Here is a 19544-nt window from a genome sequence, read left to right as displayed (position 1 = left end):
TTGACTTAAGTTCTTGTCCAATGTCTGACCCTATCACTCAGTCTGAACTTCACCAAGTTGTACAGTATAGTCAAAAGCAGCAGGTTTGCGCAGAGACCCGAATTCAAGTCTTATTTATGCCACTTACTGGCTAAATGGTTTCAGATAATACCTGAGTTATCTGTGATACTTATCTCAGTTTTCTTAACTGCAAAATAAAGATCGAAACTTCCACCTCACAGGTTCTTAGGATGATCAAAGGTGCTTTCAAGTATTTTGGAACAGTAAAGCAGTCAAGATTTACAACCGCTCTCTCTCTGCCATCCTCCGGGAACTCCCTGCATGGACACTTCCTTGCTCCTCCCCCTAGTAAGGCACTGATATCAAAGTGAACATTACATCCCTCAGAAAGATGCTGGAGAACGAGTGCTGTCAAGCAACAGCAAATGTTAGAGGGGAAAACGCTTCCTCATCTGTGAAGGGAGAAAACTGGAAATGAATGCAAAGATCTCTTTCTATGCTAGGTTCTGATTCTATAATTAGTTGCAAATTTTCATTTAAAAAAAAACCTTTTCAAGTTTTACTCACACACATACATATATGCTGTTTACTTTTACTGTCAGGTAAATACTTTTTAAAAGTAAACTTAAGGGGTCGGCCCATGCCGAGTGGTTAAGTCCGCACACTCCGCTTCGGCGGCCCAGGGTTTTGTGGGTTCGGATCCTGGGTGTGGACATGGCACCGCTCGTCAGGCCATGCTGAGGCGGCGTCCCACCAGAGTTGCTCACAACTAGAATACACAACTATGTATTGGGGGGCTTTGGGGAGAAGGAAAAAAACAACCAACAAAAATAAGACTGGCAACAGTTGTTAGCTTAAGTGCCAATCTTTAAGAAAAAAAATTAACTCAGTCATTTAGATAAATATCAAACAAAACTTAATGGTTAATTGGGCTTGGAAGTAACAAACATCAGTGCATCTGTCATGTGTTAGAGTTCATATCCTACTGTGGATACAATACTTGCCCACAAAACACATACAGTTGAATTTCAAAAGCCCAAGGAACAACTTAACTACCTGTCAAGAATCTGACTGACTTTAGATTACTTTAACTCAGGCTAATATAATAAAAAGAATCCTGAAACTTAATGGCTAAAAATAATAAGGTACATTAGTTAAATCAACAATCAGTGTGAAGACAGGATTACAAATACTAAATCTTCAGAGCTTATAAAATTATGTATACTTCCAATAATATCTATATTTGAATATAAATTCATTTAGAGAGTAAAGAGACAAAGAACAACCTATTTACAGAAATACACAGGTAAAAATTCTCCTTCCTCAACATTTAAGTATGAGGAATTTTTCCCTTAAACCTTAAAGATGAACAATTGCTTATAGAGTAGGATCATTTGGTTTAATGGTGAATCATTCATACTACAAATCTATAGCTCTAGAGAGTTACCGTGATGTATTTATTCAACATAAACCGTTTCAAGAAGAATACAATAATTATTCAGTCAAATCATTTAGAATTAGAAAACTCGAGAGTAGGGTGTTACAACTTTTAGACACACTGAAACATTTTAAATAGTCTACAAGACATTTTTTATAAGGCAAACTGACTTTTAACTGAAAATAGTTTCTGGCCTTTTTTTCCTTAAGAAATAGTCACTTTCATTCTCCAAGGCCTGGGTCAGTTTTGTCATCTATTTAACTTTCTTTACATTTAAATATCGCCCCTCACTGCTCCTGGTGGCTGTCAGATCTTACCTTCGGCCTCAGAGGGCTCAGGCAGCTTCATGCACAGAGCCATGTCTGCACCATTTCTCCTACCTAGCTACCCAAAGCAGCGGGCAGTCAGTTAATCTGAGAACTGGCTAACTGAGAGAGAGAATGTGCTCTAACTTATATTTATTCACTGTTTTTACAGGAAGAAAGTTCCCAACAGGAATCAAACCTCAAGGGAAAGAAGTCCAAAAGAAAAATAGTAGCAATCTATTTTGAATAGGATTTAAAAGTTTGCTTCAAAAAGATTGTTCTCTTCACTTGTCAGTATGCTTCAAATCATGCTTGGGAGAAGAGGAAATTACAGAAACACGTTATTTCCCTTCTTTATTCATTGTTCTACATGCTCTTTTTAAAGTTCCCAAAGGGAGAAAAACACAATTCTAGGAGGTTTTTCTCCATGTTTGAAACATATCTGAAGAACAAGGATTCGTTATCCTTAAAATTCCCTACATTTACAATGCAGCTATGGTTGATCATATATTTTTTGAAAACAAAAACCTTCCATTATTCTTCAACCACCAATGCCTGTAACCTTGTACTTCAAAAAAAGCAATGTTCACTTCAATGTCACATTACTTTCTTCACGAACTGGTTCCACCAGCAGAGGGAGCAAGAGAACCCCAGTTTATCATTAAATGTTAACTTGCTGCCAAAGCGCACCTAGCACTTTACAATGTTTTAAAGACCTTTTGTTTAAAAGACCTTTTGTTTTAATTAAATTAGTCACTTTCCAAACTCATTATAATGAGAAATAAATTAGGAATTTAAATAAGAAAAATATAAAAATATATAAACAAATTTTAAAAAGCTTACAAAAAGTATAAAATATTTCAAAGCACACTGCTCCTGCTCCCTTAATTTCACTTTTTAGTTGAAATTTAAGTATTAAAAGATACATTCAAAGACCACAAAAAAGGTGAATCGCTACATCAGCAATCGAAATTTTGCAGTAAATGAGAAATCTTCATTAATGCGAGAGATACTTAAGAGGACATTTATAGGCAGAATCAATGATCCCATTTCCAATTCCTCAAAATAATGCCACATGATTCTAAAACTGTAAACTATTACTAAAACTTTTCTGTAATAAATTTTGTTTAAAAAGTGCCTATTATATAATTCACAGCCACAACTCTTCAGCAGTATGTATACGCCTCAGTTTCCTCATGTGCAAAACGAGACCACCACCGCCTGCCCCAGAGACTGAGAGAAAAGGACTCCAAGGGCCTAGCACAGGGCCTGCCACAAGGGTCGGCTTCCACCCCAAGCCATAGCTCCTACTCATGAGTATCAGCTCCCACCATTCGAAAGCAGTTTTGGCTGACCTTCAGCACAACGAATATTTTTATCCTGTCCAATTTGAAATTTATGTAAACTAGCAGGAACATCAGTAGGTTAAAAAGTACAGTAAGCAAACATTGGTCTTCTGGGTTTGCAGAAATCCTGTTCAGCGGCCTTTCAAATATCCTTCCTCAAGGCCCCCTAACCTCCCCTTCAGGTACATATCTTCATGTTCCTTCCAGTCCCACACCCAGCCTATCCTCAAAGCCTTCTTCACACTTATCCCTTCCACTGAGATACGCAAAGAAAAGCTCACCCAGGGGCACACAGCAATTCAGTGGCAGAGACAGAACTCAAACCTGTTTGACTTCAGTGCTTGTGTTTTTAACATTGCAGCGTATTGATTTGAATTTAAATACACTCTCTCAGGGCTTTTTCAGGGCACTAAAATCTTAAACTGAGAGAGAAAGGGGGTTAAAGTTCAAGTATCAGCAGCGGATGACAGAGGATTTAGAGGAGCTGATGAAGGCCTCCATTATCTTGACATCACACAGTGCTATGACCACTTCTTGGTTTGTGAAACACAAAATCAAAAACCTGAAAAGTCAAAATTAGGATGATTTTTTCTAGTATAAATCTATTAGTCACCTTTCATTTTAAAAACATTTTTTGGCATTTTTTCCCTAACTCACTATTTGCAATAAGACTGTCATTTTTTACCTACCTCTTCCATTTCAAAGGAGTCCTTCTGCTGTGCCATTATATTCCTTATGGACGGGATCGTCAGTGGTGCACATGGCTCTTTTTCAGGTGTGGACACATTGACATTTTTCAGCTCACTGCTATTTTCTAGCTCACCGTGGCCGGACATGTTGAAATCACTCCCTAAATCAGATTCCGTAATACCACATTCCTCACCCAGTTTATTCCCATGACTCTGAGTTTCTTTACTTGCTTCACTTTCACTTTCTTGGTTGAAATTACTGATTGCTTCATCAGAAAGTGGATCACTGTCAGCAATCTCCATCACACTTGCTGAACCCCCTGACGCTTCTTCTTTAACTGTGGCTAACACAGAAGAAGAGTCTTTCTTCTTTACAATTTTTTGAGACTTTGGATCATTTTTATTACCACTTTCTTCCATCACTGAAACATTCAGAATCTTTCCTTTTTCAATTGCTGGAAAAGGACTAGTACCTTCTCCTTTCTCTGTTTTATCAACACATAAATTTAGTTTTGATAGTGTTTTCATCAAGCGATTTGCAGTGTTACTTCGGGTTAAAGGTGGAGGAGAATCTGTCTCCTTGTTAGAGGTCACTGAGGACATACTTCCAATTCTCTGCAAGGGAGTCCCAGAGACTTGGGAATACAAAGAAGAAAACGCATTGGCCACAGTAGTAAGCACTTCAATTTGACGAAAACGGCCTACAAAAAGAAAAAAGCATTAATTACATATATATTTATGTTTATATATATACATATACTAAACCATTACTATTGTTCAGAATTCCAATGACTGAACTTAGATCACAAAGATTATGAAACCAAATTTTTTTCCTTATCTAAGACTTTAAATTTCTCTGTATTTACTGTGGAGAGGGAGGAAGATTTTTCACTCTAAGCACTAGAATTTACAATTTAAAAAAATCAGAAAAAAGCACAAAGCATGATGACAACTTTGAGTAAAACAGAAAGGACTAGCTAAGGATCTACAGCTGTGATTCTGTTTATAGGTCTTGGACTCCATTAAGACTCCTCCAAACGTCCTCCTAATAATGTATACATAAGTACATATTTCAGACCTAATGGGGAACTGGATTTACAGATCTCTTAAAGCTAGTCCAAGGACCACCTAGGGATCTCAGTTTTGGCACTTCTGGTCAACAGAGAAAAATAAGCAAAGATATAATACGAATAAAAATTATAAAATTAGCTATGCTATCTTAGCTTTATGAAAAGCACCCAAAACTGACTGACTTCATTTAACAGTAACAAGGCCCCTCCTATACTTCTTTCCTTCTTGAACAAAAGCAATCTGGAGATAAGTATAAGGTTCTACGAGTAAGTTACACTCTAACAAGTGTTCCTCTACAAGGTAACGCTTAAATAAGTCAAGAATTAGGGAGGAGGGGAAGAATAGGCAAGTTAACTTATATAAAGAGAATAATAAAAATTCAGAATAAGTAAAACAAGTATTGTGTTAACCTTAATAATTAAATTTCCAGTGCTATTCGTAGAAATTAGTAAGTCTTTAAAAATAAGACCATCTTGCTGTGGATGCTACAGTTTTAAAAATAATATGCTGACATTTAAAAACCTTACTTGTTAAAGCATAATTTGGATTTTCTACTTCCATTCGTTGCATTTGAGCGCTCAAAAATACTTTAATATCTATCCCTCTAGCAAATGATGATGAATTAAAAAATCTGGAAGGAATTTTAGAAGCAATATCTGGTTCATCTCGTCCAAATCCAAGATTATAAAGAATTTCTTCAGGATCTTCCTCATAAAGTTCCAACAATTCTGAAACGCTACAAAAAAAGAAAAAAGAAACATCAAGATATAAAGTAAGTTTACAGTCCACATCACATTATAAATGAATTCATATTCCTGCTTTCCTGTGATAAAATCTTTTCCTACAGCTTCTGCTCTCTAAACCATTATTTATTTCAGCATCTTTATACACTGTGCACTAAATGCGATAAATAACCCTGAAAAAGGGTCCATGCTCTTTAGCTATTAGTACTGGGAAGAAGAGCTAACCCCCAAGAACACACTCAGTAAGAGATTTATTGATTCCTCACCTTATTTTTTTGGTCATTTTAAGAGATCCCCAGTAAAGTGGCTAAAACAATTAGAGGACAGCTGAGGGAGAATAAGGAATAAGCAGATTAAAGAACAAATGAGAGGGAAAACACACTAGGAACTAGCTGGTAGAACTTTGGTACCAACGGGCATTGTGTGGAACTTGAGCTTTTCTGCTGTCTTTGGCTGTCCCAGAAGAGGCAACACAGGTAACAACCTGATCTCAGAAAGTGAGGGAGGAGCTTACTCTCAACTTTTCTCTAACCACTTCCACTCAGGAAGGAGGAGGAGTAAGGCAAGGAGAGCACAGGTTACACCAAGGTAACTTCCAGCTCTACTTCTACTGGGAATTGACCATTCACTATCCCTTCTCTCTCAGGCCACTGATGATCCACACCGAGCCCCACTGAGGAAAACGGGAATGTGAAGCAGAAAACTTGAACAGAAGAAAACGTCAATTTGTTTCAGAGAAAAAGCTCATATTCCAACACAATAATTTGGATAACAGTTTAAACTGGTTCCACAGGCACATGTTTTGCTTATATTAATATATTATAAAGATCTTTGTTTTAGTATAAAGATAAATTTGCTTAAATATCAAGCTTTAAATTAGAAATTCTGATCTTAGAAATTAAATTAGAAATTCTGATTTTTATGGCAGAGTAACTCAAGAGCCTAACAGAATGGAGGATTTTGGAATAGAAGTCACACCACTATGATATTTCTCTTTCAAGTTGTTGAGAGGGCTCAAAATACTCACTAACGGATACCAGTAGCATTAACAACATATTTGTTGCTTTTTATTTAATCTTACTTTTAAAAAACAACAAACAAAAAGAAGCTCCTGTCAGTTATGCTGATCCATGAAACCCTTTGGATTCCTTTTGATTTCATACTACCACGCCAAATCCAAGACTGAAAAAGTGCTAAGAGTAGGTCATCTAGAAGAAGGTAATTGTAGGATAATTTCAGAATAAGTTACCTTGAGACTGTCCCACTACTTTTCCCAGATCCAGTGGAATTCATACTTCTCCCTTTCTGATGAAACTGCAGTCTTCTCTCTTTGGCCAAGATATTATGGCTATAAACAAAAATTAGATTATATACAACCTTATTTTCATAAATGTTCATTTTTAAAAAGGAAGAAAACAAACACAGTTACATACCAGTTTTCAATTTGAGCATCACTTTCATGGAGTTGGTTGGCTACAGATAAAAAGAATAAACACAGGGCAAAATTGTTAGGAGGACGGTAACTACAACAATACAATCATCAAGAAAGGAAATTATCCACAATAGTATAGCTAAATGCTTAATACGACAAACTTTTATCTTGGCTCATTAAATGTGCATCATTAAAAGTAGTATGTAGATCAATAAGAAAAGAACCAATACCTTTGGAGGGTATTTTTGTTTTTTGTTAGCAACGTAAAACTAACTACTTCCACTGAATGTTTAAAATAAAAAGATATATAGACAACCAATTAAACTTCTTTGACAGTTTAGAAATAAGTAGTAAGGATAAGATGTACAGCATATGTGGTTTATGTGGTTCTAATCATTAAATTTTAATGCTGTTAATAAAGAATATGTTAGGACCAAAAACACGATTTAGCATTATTTAAGTCTGGCAATAGCATAAATCAATTTCTAATGTGGCTTTTTTAAGGCTGAAAATTCACACCAGTTACAACCAATTTTTCATGCATGTACCCTGAAAATTTCTACTCATTTCAACCCACGTTTTAAAAATTGCCTTTCAAGTTTATCTTGACTTACAAGTTCTAAACAGATAAATGTTGTTAACGTTAAGTTTAGAGTGTGTTAAATTTACTGTAGTTAACTTTTATAGGCAAATATAAAGAATCAAATTAATTAAAAACATATCTATTTCAGCACATCAGAATTTTTTCTTCATTTCCAATCTGTGAAATCATGGCAATTTCTTATGTTTCTCTGTACAGCCTCCAGAAAGGTGTCTAACATGTAGTGCTCAATAAATATTTACTAACTGAATGAAAATAATCTTGAAATAATTTTCAGTGAAGCAACATAATAGCTCCCCTCTTCTCTGGGACTCCTTTTTAGGGTCTGGTCTCCAATAAAATCACTCAATGTGGACCAACAGGCAGAGCACACAGGATTTCTAAGGCAGTGAAAATATGCTATAAGATATCATAATGATGGACACATGTCATTATACATTTGTCCAAACCCATTAAATGTACAAGACCAAGAGTGAACCCTAATGTAAAGAATGGACTTTGGGTAAATATGATGCCCCATTATAGGTTCATCAGTTGTACCAAATGTACCATTCTGGTGGGGGATGTTGATAATGAGGGAGGCTAGGCATGCAACGGGGTAGGGAGTATATGAGAAATCTCAGTTCGTTCCTCTCAATTTTTCTGTGAATCTAAAACTGTTCTAAAAACATAAAGTCTTAAAAATTCCATACTGTGAAACTACTAAGGCAGATATTAAAAGTGCTATTTACAGTAATACTGAAATGCATTTTAATAAGGGCTTGCTTGGCATGTTCAACTGTACTGACTGAGAAGAAGTAAGTTTAAGTTCTTTATAGAGTTTATTCCTTGAAAGCCTATTAACAGTGATAATAAAAACTACTATATTCACATATTCTAGAGTTTTCAACGTTAGAAGGTTCCAAATAAGTTATCTATCATAAGATCAAGGATATTAAATTCAGTGGATAAATTCACTATTCAGCAACTTATAATGTAAAAAGATTTAATAAAATCCTTAATTCTTTTTTTATAAAAAGCAAACATTAATAACCCAGCTATACAGCTACCAATAATCTTAAAATACCAGTAAAATCATTTAAAAAATCATAATTTTACATTGTGGAAAGCTTTATTATGAATTCACAGGAAGATTATATAATCTGTGAAAATTTAAACATAGCACAAAACACTTTTAAAATGCTAATGCAGTCTGCAATAGACATCAGCATAATTATTTCTAATGAAATTATAGTAACTATTTTGTCTTTATCCTTTAATCTTCTAAAAATCTGGAAAAAGAGGAAGAGGGAAAAGACAGGAGACACTTGGATGCAAAGCGAAAGCCTGCAGCTCTAAGTCACACATACGGCTACCTCACACTAAAAATACGCTTCAATTTAGTTTTCTCATGTATAAATATTTAAGCTTCCTTCCTTCTGCGGGACAATTCTTCCCTCAGTTTTATCACCATTGTTTGTCCCCAAACAGTTCCTTTAAGAATTTAAGTCCAAGGAAGACATATGGACATTCCATAATGGTTTTTCAGAGTCATTCCTACAGGCTCTGACTAGATTATTAACACACAAAAGGTTCTGTAAAATGTGTCTGAGCCATTTTCAAGAACTTTAAATTTGGCTCTGAAGATCGTAAACCTGAAAGCACTCGCCTTTCTCTCTTTAATTTTAAAACTACATGAAAATACAGTTCTTACGAACAAATATACCTTCAGCTCCCAGTGACAAATCATCTTCAAAACTTCCTCCATTTCTCACAAGCACACCTGCAAGAAACAGTGCAAGATTTATCATGGTGTTCTGTCTTCCTGATCCCCGGGTAAGTGTAAAACCATTGCTTTAGTTAAAACAAATTGACCAAGCAAAACATAAGATACATTAGAGTGTTTCAGACCCAAACATAATAAGTACAAGATACGTTAAAGTGTTTCAGACGAGAATGCACTCAGAAATTATTCTGATTTTATGGTTTCAAGAAGCAAGTATAAGCTTTTACTTTATCGTAAAGAAAGTACGATTTGCAGCCAGGTAAAGCTGTTAGAAGCCAATCTACAGGCTATTTTATACTTATTCTGCCTTTGAAGATGCTCAGTTTGATGACATGTCTTACCCAAGAGTTTCATGGAAAACCAGATCCTGGAGCAATCTTTCCTTTTACCCTCCTTAGATGAAGTCAGGAACTCAAGCTCGATTTTCTGATACTGTAAATGTTTTTTATATGCCTTGCCACTACCTGTACATTCTTGTTGTACTTTGAACTTTAGAATGCTGTCTTGCACAGGTGGTAAAATTTCAGGTGTGGCAATTTCAGTTAATGTAAGCAAAGAAATGCTGCACTTAAGCTGACCTAGTTAATATATATTTTCCTTATGTTTACATGTCATATTTCCATTTAGTTTCTATATCTTTATCTAGATAATAAAAATATGAGTTTCACATTGCAGAAAAGTTTGGTAATTTGCTTAAACTCAACACTATTTTATGGTTTATGACAAGGTTTCTCCCTTTTGGCTTCTCAGAACAGCATATTTTATAAACATAAATATCACTTTTAAATTCATCCACCGACTTTCACTCAGAGGACAAATGAAGCAGGACCCTCATAAAGAACAGATTTAGAAAGGCAGCTTTCTCTTACCTTTGAGTGTACTACTGCTCTGCTCATCCAGTGAGGCTCCCAAAGGGGTACTGAAACCACGTAAACATAGAGAGCTTAGTGTTGGAAAGCTGTCACTGCACAGCCTTACACTTACAGAGTTCTAGCAAAGCAAGCTTCTAATCACAGTTTAACTCTCCTCTAAACACACAAGGAATGTAAGTGGATTACGTAAGTAATATCCTACTAACTAAGCAAATACGCATCGTCAAGTCACTTCCCCAGGAATGATTTAATCACGTCTGATCTGCCAGCAATTAAGAGCAAGAATGGCAATTACAAATGATATGAATTGGCATTTTCTTTACAAAAAGAGAAAAAGAGAATGACAACAGACATTAAAAAAATGTCTGCTCCCCTCAATCCCTTCCCTAAAAACAGGAAGCAGAATTAAAAGAAAACAAATCTTTACCTCAATAAAATTAAAAAGTCTACTTAGAAAGAAGACTCAAGAGTTTTCTTAAACTTCCTGTGTTAAATCTATCACTAGCATTTTAGAGCACCACTCAGGACCTCTCTTACCCCAATGACTATGTTTTTTGATATAAATGGAGAAGCTTGAAATTTATTTTCTGCTTTGAAACTAAAAAAATACATATACTCTTCATTTAACTCTGCAAAGAAAATTACTAAAAAGTCGGCTTTAGAATCAACATTAAGAACTAGCCATTACTAAAGTTCTTTCATCTTTCATCTTCTTGTAGTTCAGACACAGATAACTCAGAAACTTTTTTTAATACAGAAATGTTTTTCACTTCTTTCTCAAAACTACGTTAAAGAAACAGATTGTTTATTTTGAAAGTTCTATTTCGTGATACAAACCTTTTGTCAGTGACAATTTATACCTGTTACAAATTCACATAGTTTCAAAGAGGTACTGAAATGCCAATTAAATGTTAAAACTTTCTGCAAACAAATATACAAGCAAATGCAGTTCTTTGAAAATTAGTGCTTTTGAAATGTAAATGAATCACAAGCAACTACCATAAAGATATTAATAAAAGCTTTGAGCTAAGTTTTTGTATATATTTTAATAAAACTCTAATTTATGCTTTTCAAAAAAGTCATTCTTCTTCCCTGATGGCTACTTTCTCAGTTAGGACAAAACACTGTATTACTCTTTCTGCAGCTGTTTCTACTGTCCTATATACTAATAGAAAATGGCAAATAGGCAGATATAATTCGCATTCTCCTTCAAAAACAAGTCTCTCACTCTTACAATTGCTCTCCAAATTCTATCAACAACTATCCCTTCTTAGATGCTAATTCAAGCAATTTGTTTCCACCTAGCCAAAAAAAAAAAACCGGATATCAAAATAAAGACTCCCTTTAAGGAAAGACAACACGGTATGTTTATTTAGGATATGGACAGCAAAAAGAAAGAATATTTGAGAACTTATCGGGGGAAAAATTCTGTCTTCAGATCATTTGTACAGAATGTACAAAGCTGATAGATGCACAACTCTGGAAAGGATCCTAAATTGTCATAGAAAAAAAATACAGTTGCATATATTCTAGCAGTCAAATCTGTGAATAATAAAGCCAACACTAAAAGACTATTTGTTCTAGTTTCCTCCGTTACAAATGAATGCCCCTTTTGTACAGAATAGGTGCAATTGTAGGGAACAAGAAGGAAACCTAGGAAGGAAACCCATGAGGGACAGAGCAGCAGACTACAGAATCTGCCTACATATGTCAAGATTAGCCACAAAACTCCTGGAATTTTCAGAGATGATGTGTCCTGGTGAATGCTAACATTTGTCTATTGTATTTATCTTAAGAGATGCACTTATGTCCTGTCTACTTGATATGATCTCTATACAATCTTAATTCCTACACATCATAAAATAAACATAATGTGATTCTTCTCTTGCTCTTAAACTTTTTTGTGTGTGCATCTTTAGAGAGAAGGTCCATATAGTTCATCATATCTCAGAAGGGTCTACGACACCCCCAATAATGGTTAAGGAGTTCTGTAATGAAAAGTGTTCATATTGTGGTATACATGAGAATCACTTCTCCCTTCCCAAAAAAAGACTTCCCAAAGTCTGGTACTTAAAGTAATGATGAAGAAAAGCCCCTTGAGATGGCAGAAGTATGTGCAGAAGCAAACACCTTAACAAAAGTTAAAAAGCAACATTCTCCATATGAGATTTTACAAGTAGCAAACAAGTTGGAAAAAAATAATTAAACTATAAAACAAGCACATTTTGCTGTAGTAAGATTTACTTGAAACATGATTCATCTCCTCTGCACTTTATCAAACATTTTTGTACCAGTTCCCAAAGCATGTAATTAAACAGATTTATGCAGTCTGAATGCCTTCAAAGCTCTACTTCCCTTCTGTGAATTCCAGTGCCATCTGACAAATGCATGTCCAAGAAGTAAACTACAAGAACAAAGTGAGCTAGTTTCAATAGCCCTCCAAACAGAATTAAGGCACAGAAACAAAATTAAAGCCAGTTAGTGTAGTTAAGCAAATTAAACTCATCTAAAACACATAGGAAAGGGAAACGATTCGATGCCAGATGTACGGATGTCAAAACAAAAGCAAAATAAAATACTGCGTGAAAAGTGAAAATCCTTTCGAATAAAAACAAGTCAAGCATAATAACACGGCACGATTATCTGTTTTAGGTTTCTGATCTCTGATGCTAACATCATTCATCAGATCTGAAGTCCTAACAACTGTCAACACGGTCAACAAATAATCAGCGGTCATGCTTCCATTTCTAATCACTTAAAGGAGGAAGCTATCGGCCGGCTCACTTTCCGGTTTATAGCTTACAACGGCCATGGGACCCCCAAGAACCCGAGTCACCCTGCTCGGGCGTCCCAGCTGCATGGATCTCCCTCCGGGACGCGAGCGGCGCACGCGAGGACTCACCGGCAGTCCTTGAGCCATATCGCGATCTTCTCGTTGGGCACGTTTCCTGCGGGGCAGAGCGAGGGGACAGCTCGTTACCGATCCTAGGGAGGACTCTCATAGTGGGGTCAACCTGCACGCTCCCAGGTAGGAAAATCGACTGGGAGCAGAATGCAGCCTAAGCAACACATCTGGGTGTCATCTGAAGTGAAGCGATGGCACCGGGGTGTCTATGTTGACGCTGGAGTCGCCTTGCCAAGCGCGCGCGTTTAAAGGTCGGAAGCGTCCCCTCTGCTCTCGGCCCCTCAAGCCCGGGAGGACCTTCCAGAACCCACAGCAGTGGCCCAAGGCGCCCAAGACTTCCCCCGCCCGCCAGCCCGAACTGCCTGCGTCCCCGCCGCTACCCGGCCGGGCGCACCGACCTCTCCCCGCGGCCGCCGGCAGCTTCGCGCCCGGGAGGTCCTCCTCGTCTTCCTCGTCCTCGTCCTGCGTCGTCGCTTCTGTGGACAGGTCCTCCGTCTCCGACGCCTGCCAGGAGCTGCGGCACTTGGCCCAGGCCTTCCTCCTGCGACTCGCCACTTGCCACTCCAGTTCCTCCTCCGCCTCCGCCGACGCCACCAGGGGCCGGTCCATGGCCGCACCGGGGGCTCCGCGGCCCCAGCCGGAGCCTGCGCGAGACAAGGCGGCGGCGGGGACCCCCGCCCCTGCTGTCAGCGCCCTGCCGGGCTGGGGGCCCCTGGGAGCGGGCGCGGGCGCGGGAGGAGGAGGAGGAGGAGGAGGCGGAGGAGGAGAAGGAGGAGGAGGAGGGGAGGGCAGGGAGGGAGGGAAGGAAGGGGAGGGAGGGGGCGGAGGGCCGGCGCTTCACATGAAGCCGGCCTGGCGCGGCGCGGCGCGGCGCGGGAGCGCGAGTGGCCTGAGCGAGCGCGGCTGGAAGCCGAGCGCCGGCTGCCCCCCTCCCGCCTCCGTCCGGCGCGCCCGGGTCTGGCCCGCGGCCGCACGGCTGCGCGCCCCGCCCTCGACGGCGTGCCCCGCCCCCTTCCGGCCGGGGGCGCGCGGGCAGGGGAGGGGAGGGGCGGGGCGGGGAGTGAGCCGCCAGCCCGCCGCCGCGACCCGCGAAGTGGGCGCGATTTGTTCGCTTGTTAGTAATCTTTCTGCCTCTCGACTTGTGCTCTGGCGGTCTAAAACAGAAAAACTGTGGTAAGGCCAAGTGTCACGAAACGCCCGTCTTCCCCGCGTCCGGACAAGCGTCTGCTTGGGCTCGCTGAAACTTACTCTAGGAGGAGTCCCGGGAGTTGTGGATAAAGATGAAAGAAAGAGGCGCGTGTTTGGTATTTCTTGTCAAAGTGTCCAAACTGGAAGAGACCAAGCTTTGTAGAGGACTACTTTCATGTCTAAGAAGGTTCTTTATCGTGATTGTGTTAGGTATGAAAATAAATTGACAAAGAATCTTTCATCTGGAAATTCCACATTGAAGTTGGGCTTAAAGAAGTGAAGGAAAGGAGAGCACAGAATGGCCGGGAAAATGTAGATATATTTGCTTGGTTTTTGGTGCTACAAGAAACAAATGTCAAGGTTCAGAACTATATTGAAAAATGAATGTGAGCCGTTCCCTTTTCTTATTTTTTAAATCTCATAGCAGAAAGACGGTTAAATTCTATTCAAAATCAGAAACAAACTTCGAATGGTTTACCGGTATCCACAAGATCATATCCAAAGTCCAAATTAACTTTGCAGAAAACCATCATAATATTCTGGGCCTTATGTATACTGTGAAATGGAAGAGGAGCTAGAATGGTGATACCAGTATCTCACTGGCTTGAGATTTCACTATTTCTTTGCATCTTAAAGACTTTTCAGCCTTCAAGAGTCCTATAGCAAAACGCAGCTAACAGTTTAATGGCCCTCCGAAATAGGCCAGAGTCTAGCTGCCCGTGGGAAAGATACGCCACAGAAAGTGAGGGAAGTACCTAGAGAGGAGACGCTGAAAGGGCTCGTCAAAAGCCACAGAGAACAAAATATGCTGCCTTCATAGTACCGTTCAGGGCCCCGACGGATCCTACCCATCCGCTGTTCCCAGCTTCAATTCTGTCATCTCTCTGTGCTGTTGCTGACTCTATGTCCTTGCCTCAAAATTCATTCCACTTCTTTCTGTCCAGTACCTTCGTGATCTTCAAGATCCAGCTAAGCCAGAACTTGTCTCAACACCATCCTTCCAGCACTCCCCTGTCACCAGTTCCCTGATAAACAACTGAATGTCTACATCATTCATCTGGGGACCGAATTGTGTAGTAAATGATATGGCCTCTGAGGGTATGTTTGACTTCCCAGCCAGATTGTAAACTATGAGAGAGCAAAGAACGTTTCTCAGTATTCTTGCACCCCTCAACACTTTTCGTACAGTACTGATCCCACCCGGAACAAGAGTTCTCCTGAAGTAAATTTCTGTTCTTTATGTTCTTTAGAATGGACAGTCCAATGGACAAAAGATTTGCTTCATGTTGTTTCTCTAAGGCCTATTATGTTTTAGTTTTGTTGTTTAAATACACTTTTAGACAACAACAAAGAATTCTTGAGAAAAGCAATAACGAACCATATTTTATGTTTAAAAACCAAACCTCCGAGTCGAATAATAAAGAAAAAAAGCCAACAGGTAACAGAATAGAGTACAACAATTGTCAAATCTCCGATAGCAGAATTGTGTGTTTTCTTCTACATGATAATTTTTAATGCAAAATGTTGAGGGTACAAAAATAATAGAGAAGGAAATCCTTGAAACAGCAAGCTATTTTGAAAAGTAAGGGATTTTTGTATTCTCAACTTTGAGATTTTAAAAAATGCCCAAGGTACATTTATTCAATAATGAATGCCATACCACACATGAGGAGAGTTCTGTCTTTTGCTTCTTCAAGGACTTTTTCCCAAACAAGTACTGTATTGTAGACCAACTGCAAATCCACATTGCAGAAGCTCTACGTAAAAGATAACGTCTGACTGCTTAACAACAAAAAAACAAACAACCCGATCAAAAAATGGGCAGAAGACATGAACTGACATTTCTCAAAAGAAGATATGAATATGGCCAATAGACACATGAAAAGATGTTCATCATCGCTGATCATCAGGGAAATGCAAATCAAAACTACACTAAGATATCACCTTACACCCGTTAGATTGGCAAAAACATCCAAAACCAAGAGCGACAAATGTTGGAGAGGTTGTGGAGAAAAAGGAACCCTCATACACTGTTGGTGGGAATGCAAACTGGTACAGCCACTATGGAAAACAGTATGGAGATTTCTCAAAAAGTTAAAAATAGAAATACCCTATGACCCAGCCATCCCATTACTGGGTATCTATCCTAAGAACCTGATATCAGAAATCTCAAGAGTCCGTTGCACCCCTATGTTCATCGCAGCATTATTTACAATAGCCAAGACGTGGAACCAGCCTACATGCCCAGAAACTGATGATTGGATAAAGAAGATGTGGTATATATACACAATGGAATACTACTCAGCCATAAAAAAAGACAAAATTGGCCCATTCACAACAACGTGGATGGACCTCGAGGGTATTATGTTAAGCGAAATAAGCCAGTCAGAGAAAGACGAACTCTATATGACTCCACTCATAGGTGGAAGTTAGTATATTGATAAGGTGATCAGATCGGTGGTTACCAGGGAAAAGGGGGGGTGGGGGGAGGGCACAAAGGGGGAAGTGGTGTACCCACAACATGACTAACAAAAATGTACAACTGAAATCTCACAAGGTTGTAATCTATCATAACATTAATAAAAAAATAAAAAAAAATAACGTCTGAGTCACTGACGCTTATGAGGTGGAGGAAGAAATGAATTTATATTAGATGTGGATAATTCCATCCAGCATGATGTAGTGGAAACAGTACAATCTTTGGTGTCAGACTGAAGTTTGAAATCTGTTTCTGTCTCTTTCTAGTTGTATGGCCTGGGGCAAGACAGCTAATATCTCCGGCTATCACGTTCCTCATCTGTGAAACAGCAATCATGATAACTGCCCTCTCAAGGTGATGTGAGTGTCACATGGAATAAAGTAGGTGCTCATATAACTATTGAAATTACTATATTGCAGAAGGCAAAAATCAATTTCATACGGGGGGATTATTCTTATGCTAGTAAATGGCATCTATCTTCATGCTTATGCAGCTGGATTTTTTTTTTTTTAAGATTGGCACCTGAGCTAACATCTTTTGCCAATCTTCTTCTTTTTTTTTTTCTTCTTCTTCTCCCTAAAGCCCCCAGTACATAGATGTATATTCTAGTTGTGAGTGCCTCTGGTTATGTGCAGCTGAATTTTTTAAATGGCATAAATTCAGGCTAGGACAGAAAACATACTCTGGTTAAATTAGGCAGTTTTAAATGGAAAAGCTTATATCAAAAGTGAAACATTATGTTCAGTCTAATTACTTTAGTTATTTTTTGCTTTTCCAGTCCTTAACCCATGCCTCAAAATTACAAAACAAGATTTGCTGAGTAAGCTAAGGCATTTTCATGTTAGCTTAGATAAGGCACTTGGTATTTTGGCTAAGGTTATGGTATTGTTTCTTCAATAATATTTATGTAATAAAAATTTCATTTTGTTCATCGAAATATTAATAATTCAGAATTTGATCAGAAAGTGGTATTGTCACAGCTTACCGAATTTTCACCCGTTATTAGACAAAAGGGAGCTGGGAAGTGTAAAGTAAGTAGAATTGTAGATTAAATAAACAGAGGAACATCTTGTATTTTAGAGTTGCCTGGAGAAAAGGATGGTATATAAAATTATTTTGGAGAACACTACATATTATATCCTTGCTTCCCCATATCCCAACCCAGTCACTGAATGTTAAAGACTTAAGAAGTCTTCAAGATTTATTTAAAAGAAAAACTCTTTAACTTTGTTTAACCCAGTATTTCTAAAATTTATTTCAATATGAAATCTTTTGGGCTCCCTCAATATACCTATTAACATTTCCAGGGATAGCAGTGGAATAATTTGCAATAGGATAAAAGAGAATGAAAGGAAAATGTTGCCCCTAGAACTAGTGAATTCTTCAAAAACTCTCAAAGGTTTATTTACAAATCATGTAATTGAACTATGAGGAAAGGTGGTTAGTCTGACTTAGATTGGTTTTTTGATGTATTCCTTTAAGTTATTATTAATTTTTAAGGTATTTCTAGTCATTATGTATATTTTAAAGTAGTAAAATGGCGTATTTAAGGTCTACAATTTAAACTTATTCTTAGGGTTTTTCCACATTAGCAAAAGTTCAAGGATTATTATATTAGTTCAGTGTCCTCATAAGTAAGCATTAACATAACATAATAATCTGCTATTTTGATTTCTTTTCTTTTTCCCAAGTACACACCGGAAGGTGAAGCAGGTGTCAATACTACTGGAACTTTGCCTTGCAAATTATTTACATAATCTAGGTAAGTTTATATACCTTCTGATTTTGTGCATATTGAAGACTTGTCATTTTATCACTCATTTCACTGTTCCCAGATCACAGTTTCTTCAGTTTGCCATATAATGCTAAATTTACCCTCCCCATACTAAAACCTTGAAGACAGCTTGTTTTTTCAGTGGCTCAATTCTCTGGTGTTTCTGAGCAACAGGTAGGAATAGCTCATCGATTCTTCTTCAAGAATAAGTGAAGCAACATTATACAACAGAAAAGCTTTATTTGGTCTGTTTTATGAATTCATGAAACAACTCAGAGGAGGTTTTGAAATCCTCATAACTGGACATAATTACACATGGAAAAGCCAAAATCTTTTTTAATTCACCTGTAAAACCTTAATGCTCAAGTTTAGTCCTTTTTTCTTTTTCATTTCAGTCCTGTCCTAGAATACTGCTTTTAAAGATCTCTGACGTTTTGAATCATAAAAGCTTTTAAAGAGGTTTATCTATCGATATCAAATGCTCAGTCTGTGCCACTTGATATTAAACATTTTTATGCAATATACACAACAAAATGGGAGGATGTCACTTGCCAATCTTAATACTGTCCTATTATGTGATCAATTTATTGATACACATTTTCTTCCTAATTTAAGATTAATTTCTAGCTCTTATGTTACATATATGGTGTCTTCCTATTTGAAGCCATTTAGAACATTAAAAAATTATTTCACTATCCATATATTTGGAATTATATGTTCACATGTAAACCTCTCCTTTCACATTTTATGGGGATCAGAAAAAAGAGGATGGTGACTAGATGAACCATGGATCGATCTAGTATTGAAGTATCTTTAAAGCCTTAAATGGTACAGACCTCATAAATGGTTTTTTAAAACACACACCCACAATGTCTTTTTTAAAAAATAATTCTGATGTGTGCCTGAACCTGAATCAATATAAACTGCTGCACTGGC

At 37.8% G+C, this 19544-nt stretch overlaps 1 protein-coding gene across 11 annotated transcripts in view; it reads right to left on the bottom strand.

Moving 5' to 3' along the window:
• ITPRID2 (ITPR interacting domain containing 2) overlaps positions 1-19544 on the bottom strand; it is a 104268-nt gene that overhangs the window by 23172 nt on the left and 61552 nt on the right. For 9 of the 11 annotated variants that reach the window (XR_011428302.1, XM_070241376.1, XM_023622148.2 and 6 more), the window contains 8 exons: positions 13566-13811; positions 13165-13210; positions 10260-10309; positions 9331-9387; positions 7026-7065; positions 6842-6940; positions 5377-5585; positions 3779-4479 (listed from right to left, as the gene is read on the bottom strand). Coding sequence is in view for 9 of the 11 variants with exons in the window: in XM_070241376.1 (XP_070097477.1) it covers positions 3779-4479; positions 5377-5585; positions 6842-6940; positions 7026-7065; positions 9331-9387; positions 10260-10309; positions 13165-13210; positions 13566-13776 (1413 nt within the window). In the remaining 2 variants the exon portion in view is untranslated. Of the gene's footprint in view, positions 1-3778; positions 4480-5376; positions 5586-6841; positions 6941-7025; positions 7066-9330; positions 9388-10259; positions 10310-13164; positions 13211-13565; positions 14155-19544 lie in introns of those variants that run through there. The other 2 variants (XR_011428303.1, XM_023622150.2) reach the window with 2 other exon arrangements.

This window comes from Equus caballus, chromosome 18, assembly GCF_041296265.1.
Source record: "Equus caballus isolate H_3958 breed thoroughbred chromosome 18, TB-T2T, whole genome shotgun sequence".
In the NCBI taxonomy this organism is placed as follows: Eukaryota; Metazoa; Chordata; class Mammalia; order Perissodactyla; family Equidae; genus Equus; species Equus caballus.
This window is presented reverse-complemented; position numbering and strand designations above follow the sequence as displayed.